Raw genomic sequence first — 12,920 nt, forward strand, 5'->3', positions numbered from 1 at the left:
GGTTTCTGTACTCTCTTCCTTCCCTCCCCCAGGAAACTGGTTCCAAATGGTTTCTGCACAAGAACGTTTGACGAGGACCTTTACACGTAGTAGCCACACCTACACGCGCACCGAGAGGACAGAGATCAGCAAAACCCGGGGTGGAGAGACCAAAAGAGAGGTCCGAGTGGAGGAGTCCACACAGGTCGGAGGGGATCCTTTCCACAATGTGTTTGGCGAGTTCCTGGGCCGTGACAGCCTGGGCACCTTCAGCAACATCCCACGGGCCGAAGGTTTGTCAGACCAACAGGCAACGGGGCCAGTATTTAAAAGGGAGGGGGGAGGGAGTGCCTGAGGCCATATAACCTGCTCTGCCATCCAGTGAGATCACGGCTACGCTGTGACTCTGATATAAATTATAGAATTGACCCAACATTGTGTGTGTGTCTCCCTTTCATTCCCCAGCAAATGGAGAGACTTTGTCTCTACCTATCCTATCTGTTCCCTTTGATAGCTTTTGAAAAGCAATCAAATCACCCCCTTTAATCATCATTCCAGGGAAAGTCGTTTTGATGATTTTCTGTATCTGATCATGGACATCTTAATAATCTAATGTATGTAGACCCAAGTCTCTTTGGGCCTTCACTGTTTCTAGTTTTTCACCATGTAAAAAGAGTAACCTGTTCTATCCTCAGCCAATACTTGCTTATATTGAAATCCATTTGCCACAGTTTTGCCATTCACTAATACCTCACTCTAATTTTTTGTTTCCATCTACTTGCTTACAATGATGCCAATCTTTGTGTCACCAGCAATTTTGGACAAAGTTAGCTCTCTGTTAATGATTTAGATGGTGAGTAGTTGAGGCTTCAATAGAGATCTCTGTGGGACACTAAATCCTGCCGGATACCTGTCTATTATCCATACTCTGCTCAACTCGTCTCCAATCCCGGTCAATAATCTGCCCTCGCCCATGAGTTTCAGGGAGGGAGTGGTGAAGTATTTAAAGGCGAGGGGTGCCTGATATTTAAAGGGGAGGGAGTGATCCAGTATTTAGAGTAGAGGCTTTGCTGCATGGCTAATTTGTAATTGTGTACTGTTGTTTGTTTGGCAGTGGAGGTTGGGGCCCAGGAGATGACTGCACAGGTCACCAGCCCCTCTGGGAAGATCGATGAAGCTGAGATTATCGAAGGAGATGACAGCACATACAGTGTGCGCTTCATACCACAGGAGATGGGCTCACACACTGTCAACGTCAAGTATCGAGGCCAACACGTCCCCGGCAGCCCCTTCCAGTTCACGGTTGGGCCACTGGGCGAGGGAGGGTCTCACAAGGTCCGTGCTGGTGGGTCTGGTTTGGAGCGGGGAATCGCTGCAGTGACTGGTGAGTTTCCAATGGTCACCTGTATGTTTCAAAGATTGTGGGCGGAATTCTCCGCTCCTGGGAAAAATCGTGAAGGCCGTCGTGAACTCGGCCAAGTTTCACGACGGCCTCGGAGCCGCTCCTCTCACCGTATTCGCCCCCACCCGGGGGGGGGCGAGGAGCGGCGCTCTGCTATTCTCGGCCGACGGCCTTGACGCATCGGCGGCGGCGCCTATGTGACGTCAGCCGCGCATGCGCAGGTTGGCCGGCTCCAACCTGTGCATGCGCGGCTGACGTAACGACGGCTGACGGCTCCAACCCGCGCATGCGCGGTGGCCGTCTTCCCCTCCGCTGCCCCGCAAGACGTGGCGGCTTGATCTTGCGGGGCGGTGGAGGGGAAAGAGTGCGTTGCTTTGAGACGCCGGCCCGACGATCGGCGCGCACCGATCGCGGGCCAGTCCCCTCCCTAGCACGGCCGTGGTGCTCACTCCCCTCTCTGCCCCCCACAAGCTTCAAACGGACCTTTGCCGCCCATGTTCACGACGGCAGCGACCAGGTGTGGTTGCCGCCGTCGTGAAACGGTCGCGAACGGCAGGCCGCTCGGCCCATCCGGGTCGGAGAATCACCGGTCGCCGTGAAAAACGGCGAGCGTCGATTCTTCCTAGTGGGGGGTGGGAGAATCGCGGGGGGCGTGAAATTAGTTGCCCGGCCCTCCCGTGATTCTCCCACCCGGTGTGGGGAGCGGAGAATAATTCCTGGGAGGTGGGGTGGGTGAGGGGTCAGTCTCCAAGGTGGGATTTGATTGGTGGGCAGAGTAGGGTGGGGATGGGTCAGAACAGATTCAACCCTCCTGCACTTTTCTGCTTTAACTCTCCCTCTCTCCCTCCCCCCTCCCTCTCTCTCTCTCTCTCTCTCTCTCCCTCTGCCTGTAGCTGAGTTCAGTATCTGGACCCGTGAGGCTGGAGCCGGTGGCCTGTCCATTGCCGTGGAAGGCCCAAGCAAAGCTGAAATCTCATTTGAAGATCGTAAGGATGGATCATGCGGCGTTTCCTACATCGTACAAGAACCCGGTCAGTAAAGTGGACACTGAATCATCTGGGAGTTTTGGTCACCCCGTGTATCATTTTTGTAGGAATCTGTGCTCGGCTGTTTTGCCTCAGTTTGACACATTATTGTTTTCTCAACCCTCCCATGGGGCCTCTGGAATTCTGCGAAGGTGTTATCTTTTCCTTCTTGCTCAGCGGGTTGCCTGTTTGGGAACTCTGCTAGATTTCCGCTGAAGCAATTTGATCCCTTTCCAAACCTTTGGGATAAAAAACACTCGGTCAATGATTGTTCAAATCACAATTCCCTATCGAGTCACTTCAGTTGCTTTTACAAAAAATATATCACAACACAATTAAAAGTATAGTTCAGTTCAAGGTACAATATAACCATTAAATATCGTGACTGACTCACTGCAGTTCTTTAAGGTCATTTTCAATGGGGAATCCCTACATGTTCCCTTGTGCTATACAGCGAGCTTTACTGACTTGCTCTGTATTGTAACTGCCCTGGGAGTGTAGAAGAAATTTTACTCATCTAACCTGTTCTCCAGCTGCCCTGGGGAGTACTTGATGGATAGTGTGGGTGCTTTGTCCAACTACCTATCCTGTGCATGCTGGATGTGAACTGACATTGGGTATGTGGTGGATGTAGTTTCAGTGATTCAGGTGCTGGTTTCCTGTACAGTTGCAGCTGTGCACCAGGGAACGAGTGAATCCATGCCCATTGACCTGATTTTGAGTTCCTCTCTCTTTTCCAGGTGACTATGAGGTATCCATCAAGTTCAATGACGAGCACATCCCTGACTCGCCATTTGTTGTCCCAATTGCCTCGCCCTCCGACGCTGCCCGCAGACTGACCGTAACCAGTCTCCAGGTAAGGACCCGGGGAGAGCTGTGTCCCAGAGGTTGAGGGGGGAGGTGGGGGCAGGAGGGAGTAACGGTATGGAGATCAGAACCAGTTGGAGGGAGACAGAAGGGCGCGGTGAGAGGATTCTGGAATCTGGAGTGGTGTCCCTCACTACTCCTGGTTAGTCCTGGCCTGTCCTCCTCCTGCATTGGCTACCAGTTTTGCAGAAATTCATTGCCAACAGTTGAGCACAAAACAATCCATAAAATTCCTGGGACGCAACCCAAGAGCCTTTTGATCTGTGTGGGCCCAGGGTGATAAATGTTGGAAATGGTAATAGAGGGATTTAGCTCTGTATTTAATCCATGGCCTGGGCGTGTTCAATGAGAGTGTGTGTGTGTGTGTGGGGGGTGGGAAGGAAAAGGAGTGTGTGTGAGGAGTTGTTTGCCCCCGGGGGGGGCTTTGACCTGTATCTAATTTGAGGGTTGCTGACCTTTTGGCCAGTGGATATGGAGAGTTTTCTAAGATGTTGTTGTCTGTTGATCTGTCTAGGAGTCTGGATTACAGGTTGACCAACAGGCCTCGTTTGCGGTTCAGCTGAATGGAGCAAGAGGGGTGATTGATGCGAAGGTTCGAACCCCATCGGGGTCTGTGGAGGAATGTTATGTGTCTGAAGTGGATGTCGGTGAGTGACCAGTGAATGGAAAGTGTTGTTGGGGTGACTTCTATACTCCTTGCTTTTGTCCCTCTCCCTCTTGTATCAGCAGTGTAGAATTTACAGTGCAGAAGGAGGCCACTCGACCCCCTTGAGCCTGTTCTGCCATTTAAAAAAAGATAATCGCGGATCTGCGAGTAACTTCCTACCCCTGATAACCTTTCACCCCGTTCCTTAACCACAAATCTATCTGCCTTAAAAATATTCAAAGACTCTATACCCTCTGAGTGAATTAATTTGACCCTTTTCTGTTTCAATGAGCAACCGCTTCTGTGACCCCCTAGTTCAAGATTCTCCTACAAGACAAAACATTCTCTCCACATCCACCCTGTAAAGACGCCTCAGGATCTTGTATGATTCAATCAAGTCGCCTCTTGCTCGTCTCAAGAGGATCAGGGGTTACGGGGAGAAGGCAATGGTAAACCTATCGACCACGATTGGATAGCGGAGGAGACTCAATGGGTCGATTGGATGGCGGAGGAGACTCAATGGGTCGATTGGCCCAAATTCTGCTCCTATATTTTACGGTCATTCCCTATCCTCCGTCTCTAACTCTGGTGCAATCAGACACCCCTCGCTGTCCTATCCTCCCTCTCTAACTCTGGTGTAATCGGACACCCCTCGCTGTCCCATACCCAGCCATGTACAGTTAATCTAGACTCGCTGTAATGAACAGGCAGAATTTGATTCTGTCTGATTCAGGATGAGGTTCCGATGAGGCACTGGCGTGTAAACTCGGAGCATGGAATTCTTGTGCGGAAACTCACGAGGGAATAAACGGATTACAGAAACGTTGTCTGAACTTCCGTCTCCCACAGGAACGGTGCCGGTGGGAGGTAACCTTGCAACAGAGCAGACATGTGTGAGGGGGACAGGGAGGTGGGAACCAGTCTAGACGGATGTGGAAGACTTAGCAGTGGGGTGTCATTGACCTGACCCAGAATAACTGCTCATTCCCACACCGTTCACTGTGAGCTCTCACACAGCAGCTGCCTGGGGCTTAAGCTGTAACATGAGATCCAGGCCCCAGCAGTCTCCAATAACTCTCTCAAACTTCTCGAAGGACAGAACAAGGTCACTTTAACCCCTTCCAGGCTCTCCTCGCATCTTTCTGCAGCTTTTTGTTCCATTGTTTGCTCTGGTTGTGGGATTTGCCCAAAGCTTCCTCGTGTGTCTCATCTTCACCTATGCGTGTCTCTCATTTCTCCCCCACCCACTCCCCTCTCTCTTTCTCCCCTCCCCACACACTCTCTCTCTCTCTCTCTCTCTCTCTCTCTGCGCCCCCCCCCCCCCCCCTCTCCCTCTCTCTCTCTCTCTCTCTCTGTGTTCCCCTGCTCTTTCTCTCTCTCTCTCTCTCTCTCTCTCACCCCCTCCTCTCTCTCGGCCCCCCTGCACGCTCTTCTTGCGTTTTTCTCAGACATTTATCTCTGACCCCTGCATCGACAGTGCCACCTGCTGGTGAATGGCAGTTCAGCCTGATCATTGGAGACGGAAGTGGGTTTGACAATGCCTGAAATACTAGAATAAGGGTGGCTGAGGATTTCCAAGTAAAACACTAAAGAGCAGGAATGTGAGTTGTTGAAGGGTATGTGGAGTGAGCAGGGGGCGTATGAGTAGACTGGGTGTGATATTAATGGGTAAGGGAGTAAGTCGGACACCTTCCTGGCATCATCTTCAAGCTCTTTCTCACTGCCCTGTTTCTAGGAGGAAGGGGAGCGATTGCACACACATGCTTTAGGACATGTTTATTATTTCCAGTTTCTTGTGATCTGTCTGGACAGCACTCCGTTATTCCTCTGAATGGAATTCCACTCCTAACTCTCATTCAAAGAATCCCTGTCTGGATAAGTAGGGGGCTAGGTTTATGCTCCTCTCCTCCTATCCTGGGGGGTGAAGTACATGGCGAGGGATGGAGTGTGTCAGCTCGGGTGGGTGGATGAGCTACTTCAACAGAGATGCCATTGCTGGCGTTCCGAGCAATTCCGAAACCTCTGCTGGCCAGGGAACTGCGGTGCAAGAGAAGATACGGGGCGAGGGCTGCTGGTGCAGGGTCCAGAACATTCTATGCTGTTGTACAGCACAAGGGGCAGGCTCCACACCCTCTGCTCTCAAGTAATTTATGGAAAATGCTGGGAAGACTCAGCAGTTTGGACAGCATCCAGGGCGAGAGACATGGAACCAGTGTTTTAGTTAGATGAGTTTTCATTTTAACCAAAGGGAGACATTAACTCTGTGTCTGTCTCTGCAGATTATGCCATTTCCAGCATTTTCTGTCTTCACGTCCGGTTTTTAGTGTTTTGCTTTTACCTTAAAATATCTTTTTCTATTCATAGATAACTTCGAAATCCGTTTCATTCCACGTGAAAACGGTGTCCACTCGATAGATGTCAAGTTCAACTCCAGCCACATCCCAGGCAGCCCCTTCAGGATCCGCGTGGGAGAGCCAGGACAGACTGGGGATCCCGGCCTAGTCTCTGCCTACGGCCCAGGATTAGAAGGAGGAGTCACAGGTACAATTCCTTGAGTATAACTGACCTAATAGTGTATCCTTCAGGTAATAACAAATGGAATATATAAAACAGTGGATACTCAGCAACAGGTTAGTCCGGAATCGAATCAAGGGGTGTGGCAGGAGTTTATATTTAAATAACAGATACCCAGGAGTGACTTACAGGTTGTAATCTAATTGAAGTGCTTGGGGAGTGGGAGGGTTTTGTATATAGAATTTTTTTAATGCTTAAGAGTAACCTGCAACTAGAATCCAACTGAGGGGGTCTGATGTTTAATTGGAAGAGGTTGGGGTTTGGATATTTTATAGCAGGCTCTAGCTGTGTGATTGTGAGGTTCAACTATGATTGCTGGGTTTGTTGCTGTGCAGGCACTGAGTTTCCGTAGTAACACCCTTTGTTTTCTCTCTGTCTAGGGGTCCCCTCCGAGTTTATTGTCAATACATGTGATGCTGGGGCTGGTGCTCTTTCTGTCACCATTGATGGCCCTTCCAAGGTGAAGATGGATTGCCAGGACTGTCCTGAGGGTTATAAGGTCACCTACACACCAATGGCACCTGGAAACTACCTCATCTCCATCAAATATGGTGGACCTCAGCATATCGTTGGGAGTCCATTTAAGGCCAAGGTCACAGGTGAGCAGGGCTGGGACATCGTGGGCACTGGCTCTCTAGGGCATGGGCACCTAGTTTACTGGGGCACAGGTTCCATGGGAACTGCCACATTCACTGGGGCACAGGTTCCTCAAGCTATAGCCCTCTGGGGCATGGGATTACCCAGACAATGTCTCCCACTGGGGCATAGGTTTACTCGTGCACTGGCTCCCGCTGGGGCATAGGTTTGATGGCTAATATCTGGGTAAAGTCCACTGCTTGATCCTCACTCTGTTACACGGGGAACTGGTGGATGTGGTGTATCTGGATCCATAAGGCATTCGACAAGGTGCCGCACAAAAGGCTACTGCATACGATAAAGGCACATGGCATTATGGGTAATATATGTGCACGGATAGAAGATTGTTTAACTGACTGAAAGAAAAGAGTGGGGATAAATGGGTGTTTTTCTGGCTGGCAAACAGTGGCTAGTGGTGTGCCTTAGGGATCAGTGTTGGGTCTGCAATTGTTTACAATTTACGTAGATGATCTGGAGTTGGGGAGCAAGTGTAATGTGTCAAAGTTCACAGATGAAACTAATGAGTGGTAGAGCCAAGTGTGCAGAGGACACAAAGTCTGCGGAGGGATCTCGATATTTTGAGTGGACAAGGGTCTGGCAGATGGAGTCAATGTTGATAAATGTGCGGTCGTCCATTTTGGTAGGAATAACAGCAAAATACACTATTATTTAAATGGTAAAAAATTGCAGCATGCTGCTGTGCAGAGGGACCTGGGTGTCCTTGTGCATTAATCTCAAAGTTGTTTTGCAGGTGCAGCAGATAATTAAGAAGGCAAATGGAATTTTGTCCTTCATTGCTAGAGGGATGGAGTTTAAAAGCAGGGAGGTTATGTTGCAGCTGTGTAGGGTGCTGGTGAGGCCATATCTAGGGTACTGTGAAACTTGAGAAAGGACGTGCTGGCACTGGAGGGTGTGCAGAGGAGATTCACGAGGTTGATTCCGGAGTTGAGAGGATTGGCTTATGAGGGGAGACTCTGCAGACTGGGACTATACTCATTGGAATTTAGAAAAATGAGGGGGGATCTTTTGAAACACATAAAATTCTGAAGGGAACAGATAGGATAGAAGCAGGGAGGTTGTTTCCACGCGGATGAAACTAGAACTAGGGGGCATAGCCCTAAATCTGCTCCCCCTAATGTGGAGGCTAAGTTGAGGAGGAACTTCACCCAAAGGGCCGTGAACCTGTGGAATCCCTTGCCCAGTGAGGCAGTTGAGGCTAACTCGTTAAATCTTTTTAAGGTAAAGGTAGATAGATTTTTGAACGTAGAAGGAATAAAAGGTTACGGTGAGTGGGCAGGTAAGTGGAGCTGAGTCCACAAAAAGATCCGCCATGATCTTATTGAATGGCGGAGCAGGCTCGAGGGGTCAGATGGCCTACTCCTGCTCCTAGTTCTTATGTAAACGTTTGAAGGAAATCTCGGGCCCTGGGAGACCTGGTCAAGTGCTGGAGGGGAGCTGAGGTTGCAGGACTGCAGGAAGAGCTGTGCTCTGAGGGAACTAGGTGCTATGGTCTGTGCCAAGGGCAGGGGAGATGAACACCAGACTAACTCCTAGGTTGCCTTTGTTTCCTGTTCCAGGCGTCCGCCTTTCTGGGGGTCACAGTTTACATGAAACATCCACTGTCCTGGTTGAAACAGTCACCAAGTCGTCCTCGGTAGGCCGGTTTGGAACCATGCCCAAGTTTGCATCTGACGCTAGCAAGGTGGTAGCTCGAGGACCTGGCCTGACCAAGGCTTTCATTGGGCAGAAGAACAACTTTACGGTGGACTGCAGCCAAGCAGGTAGGTGTCAAGAGGTCACCGGGGAGCTGGGGCATCAGAGCGGTGGGGGATCAGGCCTCTGACTGCGAGAGGGGTCATTTGTGCGGTGGGATGCTCACCCTGTGACCCAAGAAGTAACCCGATCTTGTTCATTCCAGGAACCAACATGTTGATGGTGGGGGTTCACGGTCCGAAGACTCCCTGTGAGGAGGTGTATGTGAAACACATGGGAAACAGGGTTTATAATGTCACGTACACCGTGAAGGAGAAGGGCGACTACATACTGATCGTCAAGTGGGGAGATGAGAGTGTGACTGGCAGCCCCTTCCATGCAACCGTCCCATGAGCGGCTGATCAACAAATGGAGTCTTCACGCACATCTTGGAGGATCCGAACTATCAAAAATTCACAAATTTTTAATTTAAAAACCAAAGTACAGGGTTGAGGGGAGGTGTTTCTGGGGGGAAATAACTGCACACCAAATAGACTTGAAAACTGCCTGAATTTGTCATAATGATTAGCAATTCCTCCTCCTTTTGGAAGAGTTTCCCTAGTAACGCAAAAGCTGTTGAAGTATTTTTGTATGTTTTTTTTTGAAGGGTGTTGCAGGAGAGTATTGGGTATAGTAACTGTCTCCACAACCCCCTTCTGTGGTGCTCCAGCCCCAGGCTGGCCTATTGCAGCTCCTTGTGGGCAGAGTATGAGCGTTTCACCTGTACATTAACTTTCAGCTCCTGTAACAGGAGACTCGAAGGTTTTCAGAACTTGTTCAGGATTTTGTGTCAAAGCTTCGTCGTCTGCTCCCCAGTCTGATGGGCCAGTGTGGTGTTGCTGGGGTAAGGGGTGAGCTGTCATGTGGTCCTCTCCTCCTGGGGTGGAGCCTGTGGTGCAGCACTGCACGGAGCTACAGGATTTGCCTCTGGACCTAGTTGTTAGTAAGGGGGTCCCCATAAAGAATCCATCAACACTCTGTCCTCCCCTTCCTCTCTTTTCCCCCTTCACTTGATGGTCAACCCGCTGTTCCCTCAAACTTCAGCATGACCCTTGACCTGATACTGACCTGCACTGACAGTTTGGAGGAAGATGATTGGCTGCTGGACTGCTATGCTCATGGAAACAAGCTAGACTGCGTGATGGTGACAACATGTGGGGTGTGCCCTTGGGGATGTGGGTGGCAGTGTTTGAAGTTGTGTACACTGTCCATTTCTAGAGAACTGTTTGTATGAAAGTGTTATTCCCATGCGTTTGATACATTTAACCTATGTCTGGCAAGAAATAGCAGAATAATAAAATATACCTGCTAACTCGCCACCAATTCTTTGTGTGTGTCTCTCTCTCTCTCTCTCGCGTATTTCTTCACCTGGAGGTAACTGACACCATCAGGCTCCATCTTTGTAATGACAGTAGGTTGGAACAGGATCAGGAATCCAGAAGCTTTAAGATCGATGTCACCAACTGTGGAGCTGAACACGACCTTCAGCACAAAATCCAAGTGTGTTTTAGAAGCTTATATTCAGCGTATATTAAGGGCAGGAGGTTGACCAGGGTAAGCGTTTGGACCCAGTAGGGATCAGTTTGTGTGAGGAACCGGAAGATATAGGTGAGGTTTTAAATGAATACTTTGCATCTGTGTTCACGAAGGAGATTAAAGATGAAGATATAAAAATCAGGGAGGCTCATTGTGATACACTTGAACAACAGTTTTAACGGGCCTAAAAGTGGATAAATCCTTGGTGCCTGATGAGACATATCTCGGGTTGCTGTGGGAGATGAGGGAGGAGATTGCGTCGGCTCTGACAAAAATGTTCCAATCTTCTCTGGTCGCAGGAAATGTGCCATTATTCAAGAAGGGGTGCGGGGGAAAATCAGGAAATTACAGGCCAGTGAGTCTGACTTCAGTGGAAGGGAAACTACTGGAAAACATTGAGGGATAGAAAGGAGAGTCACGGAGTAATCAAGCATAGTCAGCATAGCTATGTCAAAGGCAGATCATGTCTTACAAACTTGATTTGAATTTCTTGAGGAAGTGACTAGGTGTAGTTGATGTAGACTTTAATAAGGCTTTTGAGGAGATTGCACATGGCAGGCTGATGAAGTTAAGAGACCATGGGCTCTACAGCAGTTTGGTAAATTGGATCCAAAACTGGCTTAGTGGTCGGAGGCAGAGAGTGATGATTGAAGGTCGATTTTGTGACTGGAAGACTGTCCAATGGTGTCCTGCAGGGATTGGTGCTGGGTCCCTTGTTTGTACTATACATTAGTGATCTGGTGTAGTATGGGGGTATGATGAGTAAGTTTGCAGATGACATGGGAGCAAGGCCTTGGATTACAGGACAATATATATGGGCTGGTTGTGCATAAGAATGACAAATAAGAGCTTGGTGTGCACGTTCACAAATCTCTGAAGTCGGCAGGACAGGTAGATAAGGTGGTAAAGGCGGCCTGTGGGATTCTTGCCTTTAACCAAGGCATTGAATATACAAGCGTGGAGGTTATGCTGGAGCTGTATAAAACACTGGTTAGGCCCCAGCTGGAGTACTGTGTGCAGTTCTGGTCACCACACTTATCAAAACAAAGTGATTGTATTGGCGAGAGTGTGGAGGAGACGTACCAGGATGTTGCCTGGGCTGGATTATTTCAGCTATGAAGAGAGGCTGGGGGTGTTTTCCCCAGAGCAGGCTTAGGGTGAACCTGATTGAAGTGTATAAAATTGAGGAACATAGGGTGGGTGGATAGGAAGATACGCAGAGGGTCAATAACCGAGACATAGATTTAAGGTAATGGGCAGGGAGTTTAGAGACAAGGAAAATTTTTTTCACCCAGTGGGTGGTTGGAATCTGGAACTCTGCCTGAAAAGGTGGCAGAGGTGGGAGCCCTCAGGCAGGAGCCCTCAAGAAGTATTTAGATGAGCACTTGAAATGCCATTGCATACAAGGCTATGGACAAAGTGCTGGAAAATGGGATTGGAATAGGTGCTTGATGGGCTGCAAAACTCCTATGACTCGTGACACTCGATTCTCACCAACTCGGTCTTGAGATTACGGAGTAGGTATCCCACAGCCTTCGGTGTTGGCCTCTGACTGGACACGCGTAAAGACCTTTTGGTCTTCTATGCTGACAAACTATTACTTTACCATGCCTGGAGTTAGTACTGCTGCCTCAGTGTCCGGCACCTGCGTTCAATTCCGGACTTTGGTAGCTGTTAGGAGTTTGCACATTCTCCCAGTGTCCGTGTGGGTTTTGGCCAGGTGCTCTAGTTTCTTTATGCAGTCCAAAAATGTGCCGGTTAGGTGGATTGGTCATGTTAAATTGCCCCTTGCTGTCCAGGGATGTGCAGGTTAGGTTATGGGGTTATTGGGATAGATTGGGGAAATGGTCTTGGGTGGGGTGCTCTGTCAGAGGGTCGGTGCAGAGTTGATGGCCGAATGGCTTCCTCCTGCACTGTGTAGGGATTCTGTGATCTCCAATACATTTATATCTAATAAGATTCAGAGGCAATGAAATGAACACTAATGTCTGCTGATTTCTTTAATGATGTGGAGATGCCGGCGTTGGACTGGGGTGAGCACAGTGAGAAGTCTTACAACACCAGGTTAAAGTCCAACAGGTTTGTTTCAAACACGAGCTTTCGGAGCACGGCTCCTTCTTCAGGTGAATGGAAAGGCTTGTTCCAGAAATGTTTATATAGACATTATATAGATTTCTTTAATGGGTTTGCTCCCCGTTGTGGCTGGAAGACTAATCTTCAACCTGTGACCAGGTGTCACGGTGGACATGCTGGGTAAGTGAGGGACTGGCTCCCTCCCAGGTGTTTCAACCACTCATGCCAAGTGGGCTTGTGCTTCACACCTTGGCCGACAGGTGCGTCAGGCCAGGAGAGCGCATGCCCAACGGCACTCCCCTGGGCGCACGCGCAAAGTCCAGTGCGCATGATCAGTGCGGGAGGAGGTGCCGGGAGCGGTGACGTCAGTGCGGGGCACGGGCAGCAGTGCGCAGACGCGGGGGGGGGGGGAAGGGTATATAAGGCCGGG

General features: G+C 49.6%; 1 protein-coding gene across 1 annotated transcript in view; it reads left to right on the forward strand.

The window, feature by feature from the left end:
- Window positions 1–10,204, forward strand: part of flncb (filamin C, gamma b (actin binding protein 280)) — a 69,644-nt gene extending 59,440 nt beyond the window's left edge. The window contains exons 41-49 of the mRNA XM_038812220.1: window positions 33–272; window positions 1,094–1,363; window positions 2,275–2,412; window positions 3,147–3,262; window positions 3,788–3,920; window positions 6,284–6,460; window positions 6,874–7,092; window positions 8,707–8,910; window positions 9,048–10,204. Coding sequence (XP_038668148.1) covers window positions 33–272; window positions 1,094–1,363; window positions 2,275–2,412; window positions 3,147–3,262; window positions 3,788–3,920; window positions 6,284–6,460; window positions 6,874–7,092; window positions 8,707–8,910; window positions 9,048–9,235 — 1,685 coding nt within the window. The 3' untranslated portion in view covers window positions 9,236–10,204. The remainder of the gene's footprint in view (window positions 1–32; window positions 273–1,093; window positions 1,364–2,274; window positions 2,413–3,146; window positions 3,263–3,787; window positions 3,921–6,283; window positions 6,461–6,873; window positions 7,093–8,706; window positions 8,911–9,047) is intronic.
- The last annotated feature ends 2,716 nt before the right edge of the window (window positions 10,205–12,920 follow it).

This window comes from Scyliorhinus canicula, chromosome 11 (genome assembly GCF_902713615.1).
Source record: "Scyliorhinus canicula chromosome 11, sScyCan1.1, whole genome shotgun sequence".
Classification (NCBI taxonomy): domain Eukaryota; kingdom Metazoa; phylum Chordata; class Chondrichthyes; order Carcharhiniformes; family Scyliorhinidae; genus Scyliorhinus; species Scyliorhinus canicula.